At 42.9% G+C, this 18,200-nt stretch overlaps 1 protein-coding gene across 7 annotated transcripts in view; it reads right to left on the bottom strand.

Annotated features, from left to right (window-relative positions):
• The window catches only part of ATP10D (ATPase phospholipid transporting 10D (putative)), a 134,502-nt gene that overhangs the window by 26,457 nt on the left and 89,845 nt on the right, over positions 1-18,200 (bottom strand). For 6 of the 7 annotated variants that reach the window (XM_061164683.1, XM_061164688.1, XM_061164684.1 and 3 more), the window contains 7 exons: positions 15,261-15,449; positions 12,291-12,897; positions 11,450-11,556; positions 8,749-8,875; positions 6,939-7,123; positions 3,386-3,695; positions 531-607 (listed from right to left, as the gene is read on the bottom strand). In XM_061164683.1, coding sequence (XP_061020666.1) covers positions 531-607; positions 3,386-3,695; positions 6,939-7,123; positions 8,749-8,875; positions 11,450-11,556; positions 12,291-12,897; positions 15,261-15,449 — 1,602 coding nt within the window. The remainder of the gene's footprint in view (positions 1-530; positions 608-3,385; positions 3,696-6,938; positions 7,124-8,748; positions 8,876-11,449; positions 11,557-12,290; positions 12,898-15,260; positions 15,450-18,200) is intronic. The other variant, XM_061164687.1, reaches the window with a different exon arrangement.

Genomic DNA, 18,200 nt, shown 5'->3' with positions numbered 1-18,200 from the left:
TTTACAATTCTCAGGAAACCCTAAACCTCACATCCCACTTTCTTTTGACAGCACTTGCTCCAATCATGACAAGCAGTCTTTTGTCCAAGCCTCTTCCTGAATTTTGCGCCTACAACACTATGCAATGCACACACACACACACATAAAAACTGGGAATCACACTTCCCTCATTCTCTCCCATCTTCTCTCCGCATCTCCCTCTCTCTTTAGGATCTTTAGGTCTTTTATACAAACCTTTAGTAGCTCTCAGTGTCAAGTCATAGTTATTACAGAGATAAAACGTATGTTCTTATGATTTAGGTAAGTTATATTTTTAAAACTGAACAGGTAAGTTAAAATTACCCAGGAGAATACCTTAATACTCACCTAGTAAAGAATACCTGAGCGAATGAATGGATAAATGCCCTGTCGCTCACTCCTGAGCTAGCGGCAGACAGCCTCACTCTGCCACAGAGATATGCCTGTGGAGAAGGCTGCCTTTGGGTGAGAAGGTCAAGTTTATGGTATTTGGGTGTACAACATCTACTCACCTGCATGCCTTCTTGCCCAGAGATACCAATGCCAATGTCTGCCACTTGAATCATGCTGACATCGTTGGCACCGTCACCTTCGTGAGACAGGAGAGGACAAACAGATGAGGAGCGAAGAAAAGATGCAAACTGCAAACCAGTGTCAGCCTCCCAAGCAAACAAACTAATCCTTCAAGGTTTATCCCATGTCTCCAAGCTGCCTGGACGCTGGCCAAGCAGGAATTCAAGGTGGCATCCTACTGCCATCAGAAGAATTCCAAATTAGTCCTACTTGAGAATCCTCTGCCGGGTCTGGCCTCCCCTCTGTCTGTGTCCCTCACCCTCCTTCCAGTTTCCAGACACCTCTGCTGCTTCTGGCCCTGCCCTACTGTCTCTCTGTTCCTGTAATACTGCCCTCGTCACCCCCGCCCCACCCTGCTAGATTTTAATTGCTCTCTCAGCTTAGATATCACTTCCTCTGGGAAATCCTTCTCATATTCCGTTTACTTTTAAGCATTTGCTTATTTCTGGCCATGCGGGCTCTCTGTTGCTATGTGTGGGCTCTCTCTAGTTGCAGCGAGCAAGGGCTGCTCTCTAGCCACGGCGCCGGCTTCTCCTGCAGCAGCTGCTCTTGCTGTGGAGGACAGGCCCTGGTGAGCACGGGCCCCAGCAGCTGCAGCGCCCGGCTCAGCTGCCCCACGGCATGCGGGGTCTTCCGGAACCAGGCGCTGGACTCACGCCTCCTGCACTGGCAGGCGGACTCTTAGCCACTGGACCACCGGGGAGTCGTCATCTTTCTTTTAGATATGATGTCCCTTCCTAGTGTGTCTCTAGCAAACCTGTCACATGGTATTACGGTTGCTATAGATTTCCTTGTCTCAACACAGGGGAAGCTTCTTAAAAGGAGTTATTACATTCTCACTGGTAATGAACATTGGTTGTTCCCAACTGCCCAACAAACTTTACCTGTTTTCTAATGAAGTGTCCTACCTTTTCCCTGGGACTCTGAGTTCATGCGTTTTGTTAGGATGAACCCAAATCTCCAGATTTGGGATGGGCGACTGAATCAAGCCTAGGGAATTAGTATCATCTGTTCCCTGGCCTCAGTGATTGGTTCAGAGATGCATACATGATTCAACTTAATTGAGATAACTGTCCGGGGTTCTAGCCTTAGGAACATGTGGATCCAGGGCCTTGAACAATTCACTCATTTATATGTTCTTTCAATAGGAAAGTTGAACAGAATTCCACCCTAACCCTGATACTTTATTCCAGCAACTTGAAAACATGTGCTATCATTTCTCTCAGGCTGCTAATAGGATGAGATATAAAGGTGGGAATTTTCAGTGGCTAGAACAGCATCCTGAGGGGAGAGGCTACCTGAAACTGAAAATAAGGGAGACGGAATTCTCATTGTGTGAATGTCTGGAATTGGTGTAGCATAGAATTTAATCTCACCCTGTTTCTCTTCTCCACTTATATTCATTTTTTGGTGATCTTATCTAATATCAAGGCTTTAAATATCATCACTAGACTTACAATTCCCAAATTTACTGCTAAATCTCAGACTTTATCTCCAGCTGCCTACCTACCATCACTGCTGACATCTAATAGATTTCTCAAACTTAATATGTATAAGACACAACCCCTGCTTCCATCTCAGTAAGTGGATGCTCCATCCTTTATATTCTTAGAGATAAACCTTGACCTCCCCCTTGATGCCTACTATTCTTCAACATATCCAACCCATCAGCCAAGTTCACCAGCTCTTTCTTCAAACCACGTCCATTATCTGATCACATCCCACCACCTCCCCAGCTCCAACTCGGGCCTGAGCCACAGTCATCTTCTCCCTGAATTAGTCCAATAGCTGCGCACTTGGGCTTCCTCACGTCCTTGTGACCCAGCGGTTACTCCCAACACAGCAGCTAGTGTGACCCTTCCCAACTTAAGGCAGCTCACGTCCCTCCTTGCCCAAAGTCCTCCTGTGGCTCCCTATCTCTGCAGATAAAAGCCGAAGTTCCTAATGGCCTCCAAGACTTTCCATGACCTGGCTGCCTGCCACGTTTCTGCAGAAGACTCTTCCTTTTGCTCAACTTGCTTTGGGTTTGACACACTGCGCATGGCCCATGTCCTGACATTTCACCATCTTCTTCGCCAGAAATTTCCCCCCAGATCTCCTATGGCTGCGTTATCATCTCCTTCAAGTCTCTGCTCACACCTCCTAATCAGTAAGACCATCTCTGAAAAACCTATTTAAAATAGCAGCCCCTTCCCCTCCCCCAATGCTCTTCGTCTCTTGACTTTGCTTTTTCAGTAGCACTTGTCACTATCTGACACCTTAAGCCTTTGCACCTTTTTGTTCTGTTTCACTTTTTACTGCATTGCCCTCCTCCTAGATGTAAGCTCCTTAAGAAAAGGTACTTTGTCGGTTTTGTACACTCATCTTTCTCCACTGCCTAGGAAAATGCCTGGTACATAGAAGGCACTCAATAAACAGTTGTTGAATGAATAAATAAATGAATTGTTAATTTTCCTGAGTTTAACTTTCTTGAAGGTAGAACTCAGGGACTTATCAAGTCTATGTTTAACTACATGACCCTCCTAACCCAGGTGATCTGGGGATCTGATATGTAACACAGACTCCTATTACGTTGTTTTCTATGTCATATCTCTACCACCTGATTCATAATAGGGGGCCAAATAGGTGATGGAGGGCAAACGGGAGGGAGTCGGGGGAAGGAGAAAAAGAAGGAGGAAAAGGACAGACCCACAGAAGGGCAAAGGAATGTACGCAAGAAAGGACAAACGGAAGAATCAGCCGTTGGTGTGACGTGGAAGGAAGAAGCGTGGGGCTGGGTTCCACCTCCACTCACCGATGGCCAGGGTCATCACCCGGAGGCGGCTGCGCACCAGTTTTACCACCTCGCTCTTCTGCAGAGGCGTGGCTCGGCAGCAGACCACAGCTTGGCAGCGAGCGGTCAGCTCCAGGAACTGCTTCTGCAGACTCTCCTGCAGGGCAAACTCCAGGGTCTTCCCCGTGATAACGAGCGCAGCCCGAAGCCCTGAGCCCTGCAGGGTGGGAGGAGGCCGGTGTAAGCGCGCACTCAATGATGCTTGCTCTGGAGAAGCTGGGTTCTTCTGAAGTTCTTCCAAAATTGTATCCATCAGCATCTCACAGGCATTCTTGAAACAAGAGGCACAGACATTTAGCCTCAGGGCTCCCTTGCTGGCCACTTTCAGCTAAATTTATCACTGCTATTCTTTAACATTTGCCGCATCCAGGCAACCCCGGGGGAGGGAATAACAGGTTCCTTCTGAAGACCTCATAGCTCTTCCGCAAACTTCTGTGTGTATGTGGGAAGGGGATAAATAGATGAGGAACTTCCAACTGTACAACTGAGAAATAGGTGTAAGATTTGTTTATTTGTGCCATTTACAAATATTTGTGCAGTTTACTTCTCAAACTATAAATCTCAAGTGCGCTCTGGTCTCATTCTTCCATTTTCTATGTGCTTGGCTTTAGGCAAATTATATAACCTCTCTCACCCTCAACTTTCTAATCTGAAAAATACAACTGTCTACGTTATAAAGTTGTTGTGATGAATAAGTGAAATAATACATGCAAAGTTCCTAGTGTAAAGCACAATACTCAGAATTTAAAACAGTAATTATTTTTTTCTCTTCTTTTTGATTCAACACATTTATTCACTTATTCACTTACTATTTACTGAGAAACTGTTCTATATTTGAAAAAATCCTAGGTGCTGGGGACAAGTTAATGAACTGGAAATCCCCACCCTCACCCTGATGTTCCGGTCCTGTTCTCAGCGGGTTCATTGTGGTTGGTTTGCATACAATCCCTCCACTTTCCTCACCCCAGGCTTGTTAGAAAGTTCTTGGAAGACAGATAGCACTTTTAATTTACTTTTGAAACCATCATAATGCCTAAAAGAGGACCAAGTTAGTCATCAATAAATATTCATTAATGAATTCTACTCAAAACATGAACAGTAAACTTAACCAGAAATTACAGGGTCAAATGACACCCAGGACGGAGCCCAGCAAGAGCCTGGAGCGGCGCAGCGACGTTTACGCGCTCAGCCTAAGACCCTTCATGCAGGAGAGGCCCTCACTCGGGGCTACTTCCTCTTATTTCAAGCGCTGTTTTATCAAGTATTTCTCAACCCACAATAAAACAGATGAAAAGTAGGTAGGGATATGCAGGCACACATGGGTACAACAAAGACTTAACAACCACGTAAACAATAGACAAGAGCTTCACCTTCAAATGCAGCTACCCGGCAACCCTTCCCATGGGTATAAACCTAATCCCATACACCTCAAATGTCCCCAGTGAACCAAATATGCTCATTAGAGGCTCAAAATGTAATAGTAAAAAATCATCTTTAAAAACCCTCTGGAGTGGTTAAATTAAAATGGTACATTTGGAAGGTAACATACTCTGCAGTCATTGAAAATCAAGGTATCTATTAACCTGTTGTGTGCTATTTAGTTGCTAAGTCATGTCCGACTCTTTTGCAACCCTATGGACAGTAGCCCGCCAGACCCATCTGTCCAGGTGATTTCCCAGGCAAGAATACTGGAGTGGGTTGCTGTTTTCTTTTCTGGGGGATCTTCCCGACCCAGGGATTGAACTCACATCTCCCTCAGTGGCAGGCGAATTCTTTACCACGGGGCTCCAGGGGAGCCCTCACATCTGCCAGGGGCCATATTAAACAACTTATACTTTCCCATTTAATACACACAGCAACGCTATGAAGCAGGCATTACTCACATTACTGGTAAGGAAAGTGACTCAGGTGGTTAACTCCCAAAGGTCACACACCCGGTCACTGGCAGGCTGAGCATCTGAATCCAGGTCTTACTAGACGTAAGGGCACATCCATTTTAGTGACTAAAATGACCAGGCATTTTCTGGTGCTAACTCCCTAGCTGATACTGGGATCTGGCTACTAGTTTTGCTTACGGGTTACTGGGCCACTATCCACTGCCAAGGAGAACTAAGTCTGTATTAAGGAAAATTATCTTCCCTCAAAATGTACCATCCAGTTGGGTATTGACTGACGACTGACCATAAAAACATGGCTAATCAAACATGGTAGCCTGTGACCAAGACCCAGGACATGATCTGGGTGACAAGTTCCAGAGAATTTCTGAGAGGCAGGTTGCTATGACAAAATGAATGTGACTGATAGAGTCTGACAACTTAGGAAGGAAGGAGGAAGGTTTTCCAAGCAAATTATACAAAATGCACAAATCTTAGTATCATTTTATTAAGAATCTTCAATAAAATGCCTGTTTAATTAGATTATTTGTGTTAGAGATTAGTGACAGGGCTGGAGGGAAGAGGGTATTGGAAAATATAGGCTGAATCCAAACCCTTTCAATTCCTTCTCCTTAAAAAAGGAGAAGAAAAAACTTTTTTCCTTTCGAGTTCTTTCAACTTTTGATATTCTCAGGTGCACTATCTAAGATTTGCCACTAGAGGGCAAGATTATCCTCTGAGCCTAATTTTAAAATTATCAGGAAAATATTCACACCATTACACCAGAAATCACTTCCCCTCAGCTTGAAAGGGAGGCAGATGCCTGCCTCACAGCTTGATATATTTTGTCATCATGGGCTGCTGCTGCTAAGTCACTTCAGTTGTGTCCGACTCTGCGACCCCATAGACGTCAGCCCACCAGGCTCCCCCGTCCCTGGGATTCTCCAGGCAAGAACACTGGAGTGAGTTGCCATTTCCTTCTCCAATGCATGAAAGTAAAAAGTGAAAGTGAAGTCGCTCAGTCATGTCCGACTCTTAGCAGACTCTGCTCCTGATGGGAGCAGCCCACCAGGCTCCTCCGTCCATGGGATTTTCCAGGCAAGAGTACTGGAGTGGGGTGCCATTGCCTTCTCCGCATCATGGGCTAAATCTGGTCAACTCAGTGATAATTCAATATGGGGTAAGGGAGAAGCAAATACATTGGAAATTTTTTCCCTTGAATCATTACATTTTCCAAGCCTTTAAAATAACTAAACAAGCTGCATTGCTGGATAGCAGTAGCAGCACGGTCGCCAAGTCATGTCCAACTCCTCTGACCAAAAGGACAGCAGCCCGCCAGGCTCCTCCATCCATGGGACTCTCCAGCAAGAATACTGGAGTGGGTTGCCATTTCCTTCTCCAGGGGATCTTTCTGACCCAGGGATCGAACCCAGGTCTCCTGCATTACAGGTGGTCTCCTGCATTGCAGGCCCAATTCTTTACCGACTGAGCCACCAGGGAAGTCCCACTGCTGGACAGAAGAACTAATTATCAAGGAGCTAAAGGTTGCTGGTTTTTCATCCTCCTAACAGTCATGAAATCACAAGTATTCCACTGGCTTTGAAAAAAAAAAGAGACTGGGCTAATCTCAGGGTACCTACTTTACTTTCAGTATTGAGGATAAAGAGCTTGTCACTCGGCTCCAGCAGTTTGCACGCATAGGCAATATTGACTGCTGTCTCCTGTTTGTCCCCCGTCAGCATCCAGATCTTGATTCCAGCTTGGTGAAGGGCTTCTATAGCCTCAGGGACCCCCTCTTGCAGACGATCTTCAATGCCAGTAGCACCTAAAAAATAACCAGAGTTCAATAGGGCTTGTAAGAAACAAAAGCCAGCTGAAGCTCGCCTAAACTATAATGGAACCCTATCTGTTAGCTGATCCTGTTCTGAACTATGCAAACCACTCCAGTAGCTTCGAGGGGTCCAAATGAAATGACCCCTCAGACCAAAATCATATACAAAAAAGTAATACTGGGAGAGGAAAGCCTTAGCAATCAATGAGTTTATCAAACTCACTTGCTCTCCTTCTGGCTAGCTTTCTTCTAGGGGGATTGAGGGGATTTCATTCAGTTACTTATATAAATTTACTCCCCAATTTTATAATTCTATGATACTCCCAAGGGTATCATAGGCTTTTAAAGAATGTTCTGGTCAGTAACCCACAATATCTATTTTTAATGCTCTTTCATATTAAAAATCCATAATTCCCTTTTCTAAAACAACTGAGACTAGCTATATTCTGGAACTCAAAAGCTTTGAAGATTTTTAGGTAACATGGTACATGTGTCATATCTTATAATATCTGGTAATCAAGCATATTAATATTTCTTTAGCAAAACATAAATTACAACAATCACAAATTAGGATAATAAATACTTTAAACTGTCTAATCGAATCAGGCCTGATCTTGCCACTGAATGAGTTTTGGCGCTAAACCCACAGAGCACGCTGAGTTTGGGACTGCAGAGGAGGAGAAGTGGATCTGTTACAGACCATTCACACTGTCATGGAGACATGACTTGGGCGGGCGGTCATTACTCCACTGGCTAGAGACCAAGTCGGGTCATGGCTTTTCTCTGAACCTGAGGAATGCAGCTTAGAGACTGGTATTTTGGTGTGTTGGCATTTATTATATTAGCATCTAGAGGTCCAGACTCTAAGACAGTGTTTTTCAACCTTGACTGCCTCTTGGGAACTACTTGCGGAACTCTGAAAAATTCAAATACCCAGGCCACGTATCAGGCCAATTGAATCAGATTCCGTGGGTGGGCACTGGTATTATTTAAATGGCTCCAGGCAATTTTAAGAGGCAGCTCAATCTGAAACAAGAGGTGTCAGGTGTGCAACTTTCAGCTGAAACCAAAAAGTGAGAGAGAGAAGAAAAATTGTAGCCCAATTGCAGGCACAGAATAAAGAATATGGGCTCCAGAGTGAGGGATGGCTAGCTCTGAGCTTCTCCCCAGCTCTGCCAGTGACTAGAATGTGACTCTGAACAAATCAATAAACTGCTCTGCACCCCAAGTTTCTTCTACATAAAACAGTTCTGCAGTGTGGATTCAAAAAGACAACATATATTAAAAACCTTATCCAATACCTGGCAAGAAACTCGAGCTTTCTTCTCTGGAACGAGGGTATTTATTCAGCTTTATACTCTATGTTAAGTGTTGAATTATTAAATGATCTTAAGGATGATCACCCTGACCCTACCACAAATGAAGTCAAGTTTACTGTGGTTGAAAATGGACTGGGAAGGATTGGAAGCTGGGTAGAAATCAAACTGGACAGGATGGATAGAACCACATATATCTATTAGATCAAAGTGGGGAAAAAAGGCACTGGTAAGTAACTAATACAGAGACATTAAGCATTTAAACATATTCTCCATTAAGACAATACACTGTAGTCCACCTACCAAGTAAAGTGAGTTTGTTCTCCAACCTCATGGCAGATTCAAGGAGTAATTCTTCCCTGTTGTCAATGCTGGTTTCAGCTAAAAAATGATTTCTCAGCCACTCTGCATATTCAGCATCACTCATGACCTATGGAGGGGGAAAAGCTATGAGGCAGGCCATGTGATAAAGCTGCCAAGACCCACCCTAGAAAAATATCAAACCATAAACTCATTTTAGGCATACCTCTTTCTGGGTTCACTCAGGCCAGGTCCAAATACCATACCCAGTAGCAAACCTCCCAAGTTCTGTGATCAGACTAGTATAACCCTGAGGATGGATGGACCCTGTAGCTCAGTATCTCTGGGAAATTCTACTCATAAGATGAAAATGGCTTAATCTATTTAATTAAACCAGGAACTATGCAGACAGAAAGGAGAAAGGAGCCACTTGAAAGTGAAATCCAGGGTGATTCTGATGGTGCAGCTGAGAAGGCGGTGTCAGGTACTCAGTCTCAGGCGTTACAGAGCCAGCGGCAGCACTGTTCTGTTTGGCTGCACCATGCGGCTCGTGGCATCTTAGCTCCCCCACTCGGGATCAAACCCACGCTCCCTGCATTGGAAGCTTGGAGTCTTAACCACTGGACCACTGGGAAAGTCCCACCTTTGATTTCTTTTGATGGTTGGTTTATGGGGTGAGGTATTCATAGGGGTTAAAAGAAAGAGGAAGCCAAATGAGTGAAGCAAGAAAGCTCTCTTCCAAACAAAACATTAAGTGGAATTCCTAGAGAAAGAACCAATGATACATTTTCCTTTGTCTTCAGATTGCTATAGAGAAGAAATCTACTTTCAATTCTTATAAAGCAGCATAGAGTTGATGGGGTGAGCCAATTTCTCTACTCATTCTTGCCCACAAGGTAATTTGATTTGGGAGAATCTGACATCTGCTGGGCTATATCTTTATTAGGACAGAATCATTCCACTGAAAAGGCAGAGGCTCTGTTTTGATCTTGACTTCTTCTACTCTTAACAACCATGTGTGAAAGGCTTTTTATTATCCTTGCGGCTGATTAAGTGCTTCAGAGTCTATAAAATATGCTACTTTTCCTAAGGCAGTTTTCAAGTATCAGAATTTGGGAAAGAAATGAGAGATGCCTGCACTGGTCTCAGGACCTAGTTACAGTCTCCAATTCAGTTAAGACTCCAATTCAGTCTGCAGTTCTCTCAGGAGCTCTATGGTTTAGGAATTACCGGACAGCCATTCATTAAAGAATGGATCCTTCGATCTACACATCTCTCTCCATCTTCTCTACTAGTTAGAGCTCACAGTGAAGGGCAGAAAATTGACACAGCAAAAATTAACTGCAGGGCTCAGAGCCAGGGAGCGAGCGGATGACAGAATGGGTGGGAGGCAGCTATGCAGGAGAGAGGGTTGGCAAGAACAGCCTCCTTGGTTCTCCTCCAGTATTCCCCCTGTGTGGGCTGACAGATAAAATGCTGAAGGACAAGGAACAAGGAACAAAGCCTTAGCTGTATCTTGACAGCAGACTCCCTTCCCTTCCCCATAAGCACGTCCTTCCCTTGCCCTAGGCCTTACTAGACTCTCCCTCCCTACCCTAAGCAGACTTCGCCATCCTCTCCTGCCAGGGCACTCATCAGTGAGCCAGCCGGATCTCCACTGGAGGAAGAAACACTACCGAGGTGTGCATTTGGGGACACAGTTGTAGGGACGGGACTCGGCGTGTCTTGGCTTATTAATAAGGGAGGGGAATCTAAAGGTGTAAGGCTTTGCATAGGCTTATTACAGCCGAGTGGGCTTCCCAGGGGGCACGAGCGGTAAAGAACCTGCCGATGCAGGATACATAAGAAGATGCAGGTTCCATCCCTGGGTCGGGAAGAGGCCCTGGAGGAGGAAACGGGAACCCACTCCAATGCTCCCGCCTGGAGAATCCCATGGACAGAGGTGCCTGGTGGGTCCACAGGGTCGCAAAGAGTCAGACACAACTAAAGCAGCTTCGCACACAGCACACATCACAGCTGGGCAGCTGGACCTGGTCCACACTGAAGCCGTCCCCACTGGCCAAGGGGCACAAAAAACCTGACAAATTCACTCTAAAAAGACTCTGTATCTCCGTTTCTCCCATGCGCCCAGGGGTGGTATTGGTAGTAGCACCCCTCAAATCACTTCTTGGAACTCTCTCTACTTATTACATAATTTTTTATGTAGAAAGGAAAAACGAGGTCTCAGGATTATTCTACATAGAGAATAATCAAAACTTAGATAATATTTAGGGAATTTACCTGGATTTGCCGATAAAGATGTAAAAACAAAAAAGGAAAAAATATCAAGAACTTCTAGGGGGAAAATAAATGCCAGTCTCTGGCCTCATTCTTTTAAAGGCACATTTAATGCTACAAGACAGAGGAATGACATATACAAGGTACTGAGAGCAAGACAGTAGGATCCAGGGATTTTTATTCCCAGCCATACTGCAGTTTCCAAATGAAAATACTCAGATCTACTGAAAACTTTCCTGGCAAAATGCTTTGAGGACAAACTCTGACCAACTAATATATAAGGAATAAAGAAGCTATATGAAAAGAAGGCCACTGGCCCAGGAACTTTCTCAGATGCCTGGATCAGGGTTTCACACACGCTTGCTTCCATTAAATGATGGTTGAACACAGGAGAGCAGGAAGCCAGCGGGTGTCCCAGCAGCCTCACCCTCTTCGCTACACATAGAGTGCGCAGGCCTCGCTTGGCGTAGTCGTCCAAGTGCTTCCGGGTTTTCTCCCTGATCATCATTTGCTGCTTTTCCGGACCTGGTCCACCTGAAATAATTGACAGAACACAAGTGCTCCTACCAGTTTATCCAACGACAGACATTTTTAAAAAATAATGGGAGCTTAATCCATAACAATCAAAAGACCTCATAGTTTTGAATCCTAAATGTGCATTTATAAAAGGGATCCCCTCAGAATAAATCTTTCCCTTGTTCCTTTCTCCTTGGGGAGAAAAAGTCCCCCAAATTAATACAAATACCATTCCCACAACAGTGATAATGGCAGTAACAATGATTATCATGATGCTGGCTGTCTTCCACTGAGCGCTTACCATTCTCTAGGCTCTGAGCAGAGGCACTGCACATATTCCATATAGTAGATCCCTCTGATCCGTTATCTGCTGATTACACTATGGACAAATGTTATATCTTTTTGTAAAAATGTGAAAGCCTATACTTGAGAACCCTAATATTGCAAAAAAATTTTATAAAAATGTGAAACCCTACGCTTGAGTGTAACTTCTATTGTTTTAAATGTCTGTGTCCTCTGCCGTAAGTTACACAACATTCTTACTTTCAAAAAAAGGAATACAGATTCGAACCCTGGTCTGTGGAAACCCAAAACCTAGGTGCTTTCTCACCAAATCCTAGGCAGCTCCCCTACTTCACAAGCGCGGTGGGTCCTCACAGAGCTGCTTGTGTGCCTTTGCAAGACCATCGCGAGTGGCCCTGTGATCACCAAGCCCTTCCCATCACTTCTTTCTCAGTCCCGCCTGAGCCCACCTGGGGAAGCCACGGACAGCAACTCCATGATCGCGGAGTCGGCGCCCTTTGTGTACACCACCACTTGGTTGGAAAGCGGGTGCCGGACCACCACGGACATCCTTCTTCTCACGGAGTCGAACGGAAGGATGTGCAGGAGTTGAAATGTCAACGGTCCCAGAGCGGCGAAGTCCACCACGACCTGCTCCGGGGTCCGGGACCGCAGCGAGCACCGGTAAGCCCGCGCGGCGTACACCAGGGCGGCTTCGTCGGGGCTCTCGGCCTCGTAACACAGGCTGGAGGTCAAGGGCTGCCCAGGGAGGGGTCCCACCGCGCCATTCGCGATGCCCGCATCGCTGTTTTCTTTCTCAGCTTCTGTGGGACAAGCTAAGTTATCAGAGTCCTGGAGGCTCCCACGAGTCTGGGAGATCTCTTCCTCCACAGGTGAGGCTGGTTTCATTCTATTAAACAGAGAGAGTCTGCTCACAAAGGCGTTTGGGACTCCAGATGGCTCTTTCCCACTGGCAAGAGACGGTGAACTTGACCTTCGGACAGACAGTCTCTGGAACAGGTTTTTAATCTCTTCCAAAGATTTAATGGGTATTCCACGCAGAGAAGAGAGTCCGACCTAGGAAAGATAACATGAGAAGGTCTCAATAAAACAGTCAAAAGCAGTTGATAACAACTATGAAGTCAAACTAGGGGAGAAAAGGACAGTGAAAAGTTACTACTCCCTTACTTAGCAGACTGTTTCATACCTAACAATGATACAAAAAAATTAATAAAAATAAAAGCAGCCATTATGAAAAAGATGTGCTAATGTTGATAGCGCTGTGAATTTCTACAACCATTTAGGAAGAAATCTGACAGCTCATAGCAAAAGATATAAAGTGTGCTAATATTGGTAGCAGTGGGCATACTTTTAGCAAATTTTCATGATAAAATAACTTAATATAAAAAAATTATCTTTATTATATTCATCCTAGCAATAACAATTTAAAAATTATAAGTATTCAATAACAAATTAGAAACATCTTCTTAAAATGTTATATAATATTTAAATTTCAAGTTTATAAAGATTATAGGGCCATACTGAAAAAGCTATAAAAATGGTATGAGCAGCAGAAAAACAAATGAATAATACACATGTAAAACACTGGAAGAAAGTAAATCAAAAGACTAACAAAACGTGTGTTTTCTTTTGTTTTTCAGATTCTAAAAAAGGTTGTTAATTTGACTTAAGGAAAATAGGCCAATAAAGTAGTTTATGGAAGACTATCAATATCATAATATGAATTCAAATTTCTACTTTTATAGAACTTTTTCTTGTTCATATTCTGATTTCTCCTAGATCTTAACTCTTATCAGTGATTCAATTTAGAATACTAATTGGGAAGACCAATTAATTGAATTCTAAAATTTTCTCATTAGAAATGTCCAGGGAATTAAAGAATTTTCTCCTAATAATTATTAATTTTACGATAGTTTGAGGGACTCATGTTGGTCAATTTGCAAACTTACTGGCAACTCAAAACTGAAAAGTGAACTCAACTACAGATGACATTTCTGTATTACACATGAATTCCAATGAGCTCTTTATTCACTGCCTTGCTATCACTACCTTAAAATATCATGAGGCTTAGGCTTTTATATGCCTACAGAGATTTTCTTTCAGGCCACAGAATATTACATTCTTTGGGGATAAGACAACTATATTTCTTAAGCAGAAAATGCCAAAAGATGTCTGCATTGTAAACAGATGTATATCAAAAGGTGCTATATGAGGAGAAAAACAGAATAACCAGTGATTTATCCTCTAACTAGATAACTTCAAAGAGCAAGTTTCTAATTGAAATCTTATAAAAATACAGTTTCTGATCAAATGAAAGCTTAATGAGAAGTAAGTTATTTTTATGTTAAAACTGACCACCTCTGAAGTTGCCAAGAGAAAATGATCTAATAGAAAATGAAAATTTAATTGGGTTGTGCTGCAAATTGAATTTTAAGTGGATGCGTGCAAAAGGGGAAATAGTTATACTCAAGGAAGATAGCACAGCGAGTGGTGAATCACCAATCTCTAAAGCAAGCTTTCCTTTTTAACTGAAAATGAATTTTCCATGAATTCTAAGCTACAAAGAGACTTTAAAGATTCAGCTTGTGTGGGAACAGCAGAACCTTGGTATATTATAGATGTATTGGATCTTCCAGTAATTGAGTTTACATCACCCAACTGGCATATGAAAAGGTATATTATCATTAAACATGATAATGAATCTAATACTTTATATTTTGCTTGATGTAGTGCGTATGTTGGAGGTCTCAGAAGTTTCACAGAAAGCTTCAATTTGGTAGGCAAAGCAAAGCAAAATGAAGAGAGTCACATTTGCCAAGAACTGCTCTCCTTAGCTATCCTCCTGGAAGCAAAATAGTGTAGTAGCATGGATCCATACTCCCGGGGTTCAATCCTATTTCCCCAACACACTGGTCCTGTATCCCTGGGCAAGTTACTCAAGCTTACCTGTAAAATGAGGAATAGTAGAGTAACAGTACCTAACTCATGGGGCTGTTGGGAGGATTAAACCTATTAATACCAATAAATCACTTAGAACACCAAAAATTCAGAGTACAGGTTAAGCTATGTATAAATGTTACCTGTTACTATTGTTAATTACAATCCATATAGGACCACGGGGCTTCCCAGGTGGTGCAAGTGGTAAGCCCACCTGCCAATGCAGGTCAGATGTAAGAAACTCCAGTTCGATCCCTGGGTAGGGAAGGTCCCCTGGAGGAGGGCACGGCAACACTCCAGTATTCTTGCCTGGAGAATCCCCATGGACAGAGGCGCCTGGCAGGCTACAGTTCATGGAGTTGCAAAGAGTTGGACAGGACTGAAGCGACTTAGCATGCATGCACAGAAAGAGCACATAACAAATATATTTAAACCCAAAGTTCTCTTCTGGAAGGTGACCCCTGTCTGCATTAGAGTCTTACCTTTTGCCGTGGTTGGTTAGGAGCAGAAACCACTACTGTATTGCAAATTGCCAGTGCAATAAAGAAGTCAATGATGTAGAGAGTCTCCAGTGGTGGATCTGGGATAGTCTCATCCGTTGGGGTGAAGAGTAGAGGTGTAATCTGACTAAACTTGTCCAAAAGCCTGGTGTCTGGTACCACATCTGTTTCCTGAATATCCAATGAGACACAGTGTGGTTACAATAAGCACCTAAAAATATGAGTTTTAAATCTACACAAGAAGCATGATTTCTAACCAGAATCTATGAAACATGAGACAGTAAACTATTCTTTTTAAAAAAAATGTAATGTGCATGGTATCATGGGAAGTGAAAAAAAAGAAATAAAAGACAAAAACTTCAATGGGAAATCCAGAATGCATAATATGAAAGGAGATTACCTTGATTATTAAACAAAGTAAGAGATGGAGACAACGCCTTTCACCAAATTCTAATTGAATGAGTGTTTCCTTATTTTGAAATACACAGTGCAGAGCTATATTTTATCGTAGGATTCTACTTTGGGCATAGACTCATCCAACAGCAACTGATGAATATTAATTCTTTTAAAAGTGAGCATGTTATTCATACTATGTTATTTTAACAAAATATTTTATGGCTCAAGTCACTACTATTGTTTAAAAACCAACCCTCCAAAATAAAAACTACTATAGGCAGGCTAACAGAGTTTACCTGTATTTCCCTAGTAATACCTTACAAGACATGAGCATCCATGCTTGCTATGCTGAGTCGCTTCAGATGTGTCCGACTCTTTGCGGCCCTATGGACTGTACCCCCTTGCTCATGGTTCTTCTGTCCACGGGATTCTCCAGGCAAGAGGACGAGAGTGTGCTGTCATGCTCTCTTCCAGGGGATCTTCCCGACCCAGAGACAGAATCAGCGATGAACATCCAAGGGTCACTCTAAGAGATTTCTGATTATCAAACATATTTGGCAACTGTGCCCTATGCCCTTCTCTTTTGTACAATTCCTCTTACAAATTGGCTTTAAGAAGTTTGATTATTGGGGGAAAAAACTTCATTCTGTTTAACACAGTACTTTTCACACTTATTTAGAAGTACTAGCTTTAATGAAAGAATAGTGTTGTAGAAATGTCTTTATAATTTTGTAATATGTAGTCAATTGCTTTACAAATTTTTTGGATGATTCAAAAAAGGGATCATCATCTCTGAATCAAGTTTTCAAAAAAGTGCCACTGTATTCTAGAGGAATCCAGGATGCTGGCAAAGCGTACTGACTTCAGGAAAGCCAAGAGAGGAGATAGAACAGACTCAAATAAGGAGATGCTTGATGTTAGACTCGGTGGTCATGGCTTGCGTTTTACACTTAGGACTTTGGTAAGTTTTAACACAGGCTCAACAAGCAAAGAGCACAGGCTGGAAATCCTATGGGTTTGGGTTCAGGCTCTAGATCCACTACATCCTCTCTAGGAGCCTCAGGCAACTTACTTATTTAACTAACCCTCTGAGCTTCATTTCCCTCTTCCGAATAATCTTAAAAAGTACACCTACCTCAGAGGGTGGCTGTATGAAGTAAATGAGACAGTGAGAGACGAGACCAGCACAACAGAAACTGAAGTAATTTTATGTCCCTTTGTCTTCTGGAATGACACACCCATTTCCAGGCAGTTTACCTGGTGTACAGTGGGTTTCAAAGGTCCCAGTTTTCTGCTGTCAAAAGACATTCTTAAATTTCTATCTAAAGACAGCATCTATTGTCCTGTGATAGTTTACTTAGCAAAGTTTGAATCATGTTATGTTTGATAGAGTTTGCAAATGTTTGTAATCTGACAGTGCTCAATAACTAGTTGGCCACATTCCCTCTCAAGTCTCACAAGAGTAACACTGAGCCAGCAAGAGTCTGCTATGCCCTCAGTCACTTGGAGAAACATCCCTTCCTTGAGGATCCCCTTGCCAAAGCTAGTTACAAGAGAGTGGCAAGGTCTGATGCTTGGGAACCTTGCTGCATGGAATTGACGAAGGCTATGATGATACTGGCATCTATTGAGTGTGAGAGATGCCATAGGCTGGAGCAGTATTTCCAAAGGCATCCTTCTCAAAATGTTTATGCATGTTAAGCAAAACCCCAAAGAGTTCCATACTAAAATAAGTTTAAGAAGTGTTTAAATAGGTCTATTGTAGCACTTCTAAGAGTATTTAATAGGCACCAGGAATCTCCAAGAAGCCGCCAGTATGCACAGGTTTTGGAGATGTTATCTCTAAGAGACATTTGCTCTTTGGAACACGATCAGGATTGAGTTCCAGACCTTAGAAGCAAACAGTGACTTTATCGTATTGATGATCTCCACACTGATGAGTAACTGGCTTCAGAACATCAGGACTAGACTTCATTCTGAGGTTACTCTAAGACTAATTACAGATTTGTAAGTTCCGTCTTGGTGACAAACACTGCTGACGTAAGTCAATCTAATGCGTCATTCAGGGAATTTAAGAACCGATGCTGTGGCCACGAGAATAAAAGACAGGGAGCTGACCAGAGCCGGGACTCTGATTGGAAACTGTATTCACAAAAAGAATTGTCAAAAGATGTAAGGAACTCAGGACCACACAAGACCTGAAAAGCATCAAATTAATAATAATAATACAAAGAAGAGCCCAGAAGATGTAAGGAACGAGCCACGTCAAAACGAAGCTGCAGGAACAAAATATTCTTCCCTTTAGTTGCTGTCTCTGACAAGTTAACCCTGAGTGACTAAGGTGTTTTGCTCCTGAACTCAGGAGAAGTACAGAGCTATCACACACAATTCTTACGTATAAGATGGTTTGACAGGGTTTGTTTTTTTTTTCTTCTAAGATCCAAATCTTCCTCATGGATACCTTCTATTTCAAAATTGACTTTTGCTTTTTTTTTTTTTTTTTTCTGTGATGGACAGATCCTGCCT

Source organism: Dama dama, chromosome 17, assembly GCF_033118175.1.
Source record: "Dama dama isolate Ldn47 chromosome 17, ASM3311817v1, whole genome shotgun sequence".
NCBI classification, from domain to species: domain Eukaryota; kingdom Metazoa; phylum Chordata; class Mammalia; order Artiodactyla; family Cervidae; genus Dama; species Dama dama.
This window is presented reverse-complemented; position numbering and strand designations above follow the sequence as displayed.